Source organism: Oculina patagonica, chromosome 14 (assembly GCF_052425735.1).
Source record: "Oculina patagonica isolate OP01 chromosome 14, crgOcupat, whole genome shotgun sequence".
Taxonomy (NCBI): domain Eukaryota; kingdom Metazoa; phylum Cnidaria; class Anthozoa; order Scleractinia; family Oculinidae; genus Oculina; species Oculina patagonica.
In genome coordinates this window covers 592,448-602,157 of record NC_135771.1, presented here as the reverse complement: position 1 = coordinate 602,157, position 9,710 = coordinate 592,448, and the positions used below count along the sequence as shown (strand labels likewise).

The following is a 9,710-nucleotide window of genomic DNA, read 5'->3' as shown; positions in this document are numbered from 1 at the left end:
AGAAAACAGTGGAATCAGGAAAAGAGCCTGCAAGAAACATCAATTACCAGAATAGAAATGCAATAAAATAATCAGAGTAAATTAAAGCACTTTAGCTGGAATGGTTGTTTTTGTATGATTTTGATCTGTATTGTCCATACTGTCTGTTAATTTCAACCAACTCTCAAAGCAAGTTGTTATATTAGTGTAAAAAAATTGACTCTCAATCTTCGTTTGTATGTTTGCTCCTTTAAATGGTCGGTGACTCCCAATTTTTACGACTGAATTTATTCAGGAGTATTGTAGCTAGCCCAATGGCACTCGCATGGTTGGTCGTTCCATCATCTATAAACTTCTCATTGCAACTCCGCTGACCAGCAGATACACTAGAGGAAGGAGTGTAGCAAGACGGCCGTATAAAGGCGGCCTTCTGAAATTTAAAGGGGTTTACAAGTAAAACAAGAAGCAAAGAAACAAAATATGGCTGACAATTATATGTGGAAAGTATTCGACCGCCGAAAAAGTGGAAATTGAGAGCCGCAAAAGCGATGTAACGATCGATCTCTTTCGTATATATCTGTTGAGCTAGCGTCGTACATGTAGGAACATTCGAAAACTAAATCGGGTCTCACATAAGCTTCATTAACGATGGATCTATCTAGAAACCAGAGCGTTGGCTAAAATCGAGTGCGTGGCTGCTTGTTCGGAACAAAAGGAAGAGCTTTTCAGATGAAACAGCACAATTTAATACATTTCTACCTGAATCAGTCTATATGTTCTGATATATTTATTTACTGCGCTAGCGTTATTACTTAACGGCTTACATGTAAATTATTCTGCAATGCATACCTACGGAGCGATATAATAAACAAACCATTTTAGTGCTACTGGTTAAAAAAAGAAAAAAAAAAGGAAAAAAAAAATCTGTCTCCGCTGGGATTCGAACTCGCGACCTCTCGATCCGCAGTCAGATGCCTACCCGAGCTACTCAGACATACTTAGACACGCGAAGCGAAAATATCTTATGTCAATGTAATGGACATTCCGCTGTTTATCTGTTATCATGTGCATCAAAGAAATGTTTGAATCACCTGCTGCTCATAAATTTTCAAGGAATGAAAACTAAACTTTTAAACTTGGCAAAAAAATTCAGTCGTGGCTCGAAGAGGTCTTTGATTTTTAAACGGATCATTTGTGTTAACAATTATCTACGTTTTTTGAGAAAATAAAAAGAAAACAATCGATTAACAGTTCGATTTCTATACAGTCTATAGTGCCACGCACTATAGAATTCCGCTTTTTAAGCTGTTCATTTGCATGTCCATTTCAGGGTTTCGTCTTGGAGAAAGGATGGCAACACTTAACAATTATTCGCCGAAGGCGAAGTGATTATTGTTGAATTATTATTGTTGATTATTCAACAATAATCACTGAGCCTGAGGTGTATAATTGTTTTAGTATAATTTTAAGAGGTGATCATCAAGAACTTAAAAACATAACGATAGCAAACAAGAAAACAGCAAACACTTGTGTGAATAATCAACAATAATAATTCAACAATAATCACTTCGCCTTGAGAACCATCTCTTGAAAATATTTTCGGTCCAAAAGCCTTGGTAGTTAATTTGAAAAATTTCCAATGTTCAAAATATCCAGGACTTGGACTGGTTTCTTTCAAATCAAAGAAATTTTCATTCAGCAAAAACGCCATGTTTACTTCCCTGGATGTCAAAGGTGGCGTGGCTAAGTAACCAAGCCTTCAAAGCTATAATCACCTCGCGCGGGGTGATTATAGCCTCATAAGCCGAGCTTCTCGACCAGTCAAAATGCTTCAATTTTTATAATCACCTCTGAAATTATACTAATAGGTTTTATTAACGCAACAAAAGGAATGACTTCTACAAAATATGACTCAGCTGACTCAGATCGTTTGCCTCCTTTGACTCATCTTCGATATTTTCAACTGTAAATCCTGTAGATCATGCTGAATTACGTGGTTTTCCACGCGCTTTATCTCTGAAACGAAGTCGGTGACCCCCACATTAATATTTTTTGCATTTCAAACACAAACCACGCCATAAAATAAAATATTCGCGCGAACGTCCTTAAAAGACCATTAGCTTTATCCTGTGTAATACAAACCCCCAACCCAGCCTTGTAAATAAAAAATGAGGCCAAACAACTTCTTCTATTTAACTTCTAACTCGGGTGGTAAAAGACATACCGTATTTATTCGATTAAGCGCCCAACCTCGAATTAGCGCCCACCCTGAAGGTAGGAAAAGTTAAATGATAAGCGCCCAGCCTCGAATAAACGCCCACCCCCACCCCACAAAAAAGTGAAGTGCACATGAAGTGAAGTGATTATTGAAATTGAAGTGATTATTGAAATTGACTAAGTACAACTAAGAGACGTCCCCGAAGACCGCGTTTTCTTAGTATTTTACAGAAACTTTCGATGAACAGTTAAAATTCTGCTTTGATACGTCTTCACATTGTTATTAGTTATTGTTTTGTTACAAAATAAACTTACTACTTGCTGAAAATTAAATAAGCGCCCAGCCTCGAATAAGCACCCAACTCGAATAAGCGCCCACTCTCAAGGTCCAAAAATATAATAAGCGCCCAGAGCGTTTAATCGAATTAATACGGTAACTCTTTTATGACTAATTAAAGAGCATAGTGTCACAAAAGGCCTCAAATCAAATCTTAACTAAAGCAATGTTTCTTTTTCTGGACGAGAGTTACAGGCCAACCCCCCAATAGTCTACATCATGAAGGACCAGGGTGTTGTTTTGTCACACCCCTCTCTCTCTACTGTCTCCAGCAGGCCTGTTGGGAGCACACACACACCTCCAACTGGCAAAGCCCTGGGAGTGGCTTAAAGGGGATGTAAGCCCCAACACACACCTCCAACTGGCAAAGCCCTGGGAGTGGCTTAAAGGGGATGTAAGCCCCAACAACATGAAACGACACAACAATAGAAGTAAACATAGGCCAACACATGCTTTAGTTTCAAAATGCATACTGCAAAATTGCAGTTATAACCTCCCCCTTCCAATAATACAAGCCCCGGGCCGTCAGGCGTCTGTTGGATGGCAGTACTGAAAAGGGCTAAAAATTGCTTTATTATATTTTTAAGCCCTTCTTCGATCAACATTGCTGTCGCTTGTTTCAAATTCTTTTTATTTGGCTTATAAACTTCCTCTCACCCTCAGCCAATATAAACTGCTTCATTTGATTATCTTTTTATTTAGAAATCCATTTACGTAACATTATGATACCAAGTAAATGTTCACAACTAAATTTTGGGTTAAATCTATGAGAAAAGTTCCCCCCCCCCCCAAGTTTTATGCTGCTTTCAGTAGTGGAGGGGGACAGGGGAGTCTGAACCTCCCATTTCTCAATACTATTACCCGGCTTTCTGGACCTTAACTCCCTCTTCCTCCTCCTTTCTGTTGTGGTTTCTTGTGCCCTAGACTTACTGACTACCATGTTCCACCCCCCTCCCCACCCAAATCCACTGCCAAATTTGTGTATTTATAAAGATCAGTACGACACAGCAGGCAAATTGCAGCCCTATCTGTACATGGGGTTTATGGAGTCCTTGATTGTGAATATACTTATTATTTATTCTCCAACGGTATCTTACAGCAATCCTTCATACTCCCGACTCCACCGACTCCTAGTGCGCATGACCGTAACGCAATGTAACGACACTACATCTCTCCTTTCCTCTGAATAATAAGTTAGATAAAGCTTAATAACGAAACTCGACATGCTATTTCCTTAATCTGTCAACCTCGTTCTGGTGTTATTGGTCGTATTTAATGAAGTTGAATGCAGGAAAGGTCTATTGTATTGTACTGTGAGTATTCTGCCACACCAAACAGAACAAAGTCATCCGATGCATTTCCTGTGTTTGAGAATAAAGCCTATGGGCCGTTTCATTCTCTTCGTCACACGAAAATTAAATAATTAGCCTAAGCGCTTCAGTTTCTGATCGTGCTACAAAAAGATCAATTTTGACTATTGAAAGAAGAAGGCACGATTAACTCTGGCCATAAATTTTGTCCCGAGGCATTTTTTTTTCTGGGATGCGGGTTTGAAAAGTCAAAGTTTTACAAAGAACGTATGATCATTGGCGCTTTTGCGACCAAAAGGTTTTGCAGTTTGTAAAGAGCTTAAACTTCGTATACTAATGAAACAAATGCAGCAATGATTCCTCTGTTGGAAGGTTATTATTTATTAGTTAGTAGTCAGTAATCATCTGGATATCTTGTGGACCTTGCTTTCTTGATCTAGGCCAAGTAAAAGAAAAAAAATGTTTGTCGTCCGGATTTCTATAAAAAAGAGAGTGGGCGGGCGGTGTTTTTTTGTAATTTGTTATTTCCTCCATCGTCAAATTCTCCATAAACGAACTTGCAAAATAAATCCTGACCTCTCCAGTACGGACCTAGCGTGCCGAGGCTTTAAAATATTGGCCTAATTTCGTATTAAAACGCAGACAAAAGCCATGTCTTACAAAATTTTCGTTGTACTTACATGTAACTGAGGAGTAACGCCTTTTGGTTTTTGTTCGTTCCAACTTTCCCAATAACAAAGATTAAAAAAGTGAAGCGTCCCCAAAAAAATGAAGCGGGCGGGGACGAGAAACATTTTTATTTTACTTGGCCTAATTGGATTTAGTTTGTAACACGAAACAAGTCCAAACATGACTAAGAAAACAATAAATGGAGATTAGTTAAGGTGGCTCGACCCAGTTTTTTTCTAGCGATACCTATCAACTTTGAACCCCTCATACTTAAAGGGATTGATGTCAATAACAAAACTACTACATCACATGCATTACACATAGACTGAACTTCAATATGATATAATTTTTTTGGCGATCAGAATGAATATCACGTGGCAATGACGTCACACAGGGTTTTGCTCGGAATCGAATTTTAAGCGGTAACTGCATTTTCTCTCGAGATCCTCCACGCTACGTATACCTTGGGTGTTTGCCTTCATCTCAGTGGAGTTTCATCGAAATCTACAAGAGGAATTTTGAAATATCTTGGAATTTCTTTTTAGATGGTATAATTTATGCGTAAAATAAAGTCAAGACTTCATATAAAGAAATTTGCTTCTTTTTTATGTTTAATGAGAGGATTTAGCCCCCATTCCTTTTAGAAATGTCCCATATACTACATCCAAACCTTTAGAAGAAAGTAGACTTGCGCGATTTCGAAAAATATGAAAATATCTTAATCGGAGTAGAGCTCAATGTTTAGCTCTATTTACCATTTTTACGGCTACTTTTGTAAAATAGCGATTATTTCAAAAACCCGTCGATGAATTTTTTCCAAATTTTTTCAGGGTGACAAATAATCAGTACACCACACAATCCCTAAATTTCATGCTCATTGAAAATATCTAAGGTTGTCTAAGCTAAAAGCAAAATTGAGTAAACATTGAAGCGATGTCGAAGTTTTGAATAATTTTGTGCTCTGGGATTTCCTATTGTTTCGATTTAAACACAACATCGAATTCCTGTGCATCACGCGTGTAATGACCACGCTTGGCTTCCCTCCGAAAGCTTTCCGAAATAGTTCGGAATATGGTAATATTCTCATCGAGTTCAAGTAAACAATAATGGATGAATGAATACATTTCCAACTGAAGAAAGCAGTCACACAACACCAAACTCAAAGCCGGTAATTTTTTTATGCCTCCTCAGTCATTTAAAAAAGTAAAACGGACAGAAAATAGACTTCACGTATTATAAGCAAGCTGCATCTGGCGTCCAGTATTTATTAATTCATTAATTTAAAAGAAACATACCTCGTTTACACTTTCTTCTTTTTAATTTTTAATTCTTTTTATCGTTGCACTCAGTACTGCGGCCTTTTTGTGTTTTGAAATTCTTGTTCTTGGCATTTTTAACTTTTATTTCAGCCAAGACGTCGACCCAACAAGAAAAGCTAATGCGTGACAATTTCTTTTCCATTGTTCCATATTTCGGAAAGATTTCGGAAAGCTTTCGGAAGGTAGCCAAGCGTAGTCATTTCACGCGTGGTGCACAGGAATTCGATGTTGTGCTTAACTCGAAACAAAAGGAAATCCCAGAGCACAAAATTATCTCAAACTTCGACATCGCTTCAATGTTTACTCAATTTTGCGTTTAGTTTAGACAACCTTAGAAATTTTCAATGAGCATGAAATTTAGAGATTGTGTGGTGTACTGATTATTTGTCACCCTGAAAAAATTTGGAAAAAATTCATCGACGGGTTATTGAAATAATCGCTTTTTGCGAAAGTAGGCGGAAAATTTGTAAATAGAGGTAAACATTGAGCTTCACTATGATTCCTATATTTCATATATTTCAAAATCGCGCAAGTCTACTTTCTTCTAAAGGTTTGGATGTAGTATATGGGACATTTCTAAAAGGAATGGGGGCTAAATCCTCTCATTAAACATAAAAAAGAAGCAAATTTCTTTATATGAAGTCTTGACTTTATTTTACGCATAAATTATACCATCTTAAAAGAAATTCCAAGATATTTCAAAATTCCTCTTGTAGATTTCGATTTAAACTCCACTGAGATGAAGGCAAACACCCAAGGTATACGTAGCGTGGAGGATCTCGAGAGAAAATGCAGTTACCGCTTAAAATTCGATTCAGAGCAAAACCCTGTGTGACGTCATTGCCACGTGATATTCATTCTGATCGCCAAAAAAATTATATCATATTGAAGTTCAGTCTATGTGTAATGCATGTGATGTAGTAGTTTTGTTATTGACATCAATCCCTTTAAGTATCAGGGTTTCAAAGTTGTTAGGTATCGCTAGAAAAAACTGGGTCGAGCCACCTTAAGATCTATTGTTTTTGTGGTCAAATATTTCAGCTCAGGATAGTTCATCAAGCGACAATCCTCTGAACAACTGCTACACTTTTTATGACGTTGACAGCACATGGGAAGAGGCTCGTGACGCGTGTCGTAAAATTGGAGCTCATCTGGTTACTATGGAAACAACTGAAGAGTGGAACAAAGTAAAGAGCTTTATCGAAGAGAAAGTGACGAAGAGCGGAAGCTACACGCACTGGTACATTGGACTGCGGAAAGAAAGTGAAACGTTGAAGTGGACCGAGGCAGGTTCCCCTGGTGTCGTTGTGCCAACAGATGACAGCCGCTGGCAGAGTGGTCAGCCTACTACCGGTCCCCCGATAGAAATTTGTGGGGAAATTAATTCCAACTATCGAAATCAGTTAGGGCATTTTAACGATGTTGAATGCAATGTAAGATATAATGCCGACGTAACCACATCAGACGGCAGCAAGGCACTACCACGAGGGTACATCTGTAAAAATTATTGAGGCTTGCTTTTGAACAAAAATTCACTGATAAATTCACGTGCTCAACATCAATGTAAGTGGAAATTAAAAGTGTAAGTAAAGTAGAACGACTTATTAAAAAATACACAAGTGGTAAGCAAGTGTTGGTTTTGTCTTAGTTCACAAGCAGAATGGATAAACATGACCACTGTAACATGGATACACACTGATATAAGTTGCTCTTTTTATTTTACAAAAGAGAATACTTTATCAATCTTTTCCCCACATAATTAACTTGGTAGCGACTAAAAAACAGGAGATTTTTGTAATTTTATTCGAAAGATCGTACCTCGCTGATAAAGTTCAAACCAAATTTTTTTCCTGTCTGCTGTCTACTCGGTCAGGTAGTTTTCTATTCAATCTCGTTACAATATTTCAGACCTTGATATTGTGATATTCATATGTTTGTAGAACGTTTAATCCTTTATTCGCTGAATTTACACGACGTGCACAATGCGCATGTGCGAAATTAAGTTCCAATATGTCCATAAAGTTATACAAAGCGTTGTATGGAGATAAATAATTATATGGCAAAAATACTGATTAAATTTAATTTTTGATTATTTGCCCAATCACGGCATTAATCTTGCATACATTGTTGGTTCTATGCATGTTTCGTCTGCTCAAAAATATTTATACTCGCTCTGCTTTTCCCGATTAAAATTTTACGTACCATGTATCCAGTGTTCTTCTGTAATCGGGGCTCCACAAAACCCTGTTTTAGTCCTCATCTGAGATTTCAAAGCGTGATAGCGCTCTTCTAAGTGCGATATCTGAATTTGCCCAATTCGTCTCTAAGTGTGTACCGACCGGACTGTTTACTCAAAAAAAATTTGTCTTGAAAGCAATTCGTGGCCCTGCTTTTTGCTTTTAAAAATCCCGTAAACCGTCGAAAAGCAAACACCAGGCGGCAGTCCACGTTGAAATCCAAAAATCCACTGTCTTTCAGCCATCTTTGCTCCAATTTTACTGCAAAAGCCATCGTTTGAATGCTCTTTTGCTCCAGTTTTGTTACCCGTACAATCTTTGTGACCAGTGGTTTCCCTACTACACAAAATATTCCTCTATATAGGCCTCAATTTTGTGTATCATCGTCGATGTATATGAGCCCAAAGTCAGGCCTTCGAATCAGCGGCTATTACCAAGTTTCGCGACCGCTTAATGTACGATGCATCAAAATTTGGCGATGTCTGCGATTTCTGGCCATGGGTGGTGCGATTCCAACTTTCTCTAAACTTTGCTAGAAAAGCACTTTTTCACACCGCAGCAAGATTTTGATGTAAATTTCACGTAGAAAATGTACAGTACTTGAATTTGTCGCATGTGCATAAGCCAAACTTTGTACTAGTTTCATTTTTTTGTGACCCGTACCGATTTTTTCTTGCCCTTTTTCTTATCGTTTTTCTCTGCGAGTCTGCCTTCTTATTCTCGCTACCTTCACCTGTACATCCCTTCTGCCTCTTTTGGATTGCTGCCAGCTGTTTACGCCAGAGATGGATCCAGAAAGTGCAGGAACATGGGGCTGTAGCAGTCAGCGCAACAACTATGGGAGGGGGGGTGAGGTAGCCCCCCCTTAAAAATGCTTTAGCCAACCACCGGATAACGAAAGGAAATTACAAAAGTAAAGCTTTAAGAGGAGATTTGTAGAAGAATCCGACAACGTCCGGTAATGCTATGAAAAATTGTTCGCTTATCCTTTGCATGAAGGTAGTCCTTATTAAAACTAAAAACGTTATGTTGTTTTTTTCTTCAAATAGTTTTATTTTTCTGAGAAAAACGAAATTTTTTGATTCGACATCTAGACTCGTCTAGACTCGATTGAGAGGGTACAAATTGGGTTGAAAATTGACCATTTTCAATCGATTCGTATGTCAAAACCATCACGCGCAGAAAAAAATAAATACAACCGGTCTATTGCATGACTCTTCCTTGTCCAAATAAGCATAGTCTCAAGAGTTTTGGTTTAATCTAATTATTTTACGGTAAACAAAACCAGACTATTCTCACGCGAAATGAAAGTCGGTCGGTCAAAAGAATCGTCATTTTCACTATGTGCCTTATCTCAGAATTCCTTGAGATAAATATATTTCAACTGTAGAAGGATGATACTTTCAAAATATTTAAAGTTTTGTCTGGGTAAATGATTAAGCACTTGTTCTTTACTTCTTTTCTTCCTCACCCCACCCCCTAAGTATAAAAAACTGTCACGCTTGTCTCGAAAGTATGCAAATTTATACTTCACTTGGAATAATAACGGGGCCAACAGGCACTGCAAAGTGGCTTATCGAAAACGCTTTGCCGGCTATAACCTGAAATATGGCTTAATCAAGTAACACAAAAAGGGCTTGTT

At 38.0% G+C, this 9,710-nt stretch overlaps 1 protein-coding gene across 1 annotated transcript; it reads left to right on the top strand.

Moving 5' to 3' along the window:
• Window positions 1-4,196: 4,196 nt before the first annotated feature.
• Window positions 4,197-7,445, top strand: LOC144638919 (CD209 antigen-like). The gene is made up of 2 exons (XM_078498205.1): window positions 4,197-4,215; window positions 6,843-7,445. The coding sequence occupies exons 1-2, from the start codon at window positions 4,197-4,199 to the stop codon at window positions 7,340-7,342; spliced, it is 519 nt and encodes a 172-aa protein (XP_078354331.1). The 3' UTR covers window positions 7,343-7,445.
• The last annotated feature ends 2,265 nt before the right edge of the window (window positions 7,446-9,710 follow it).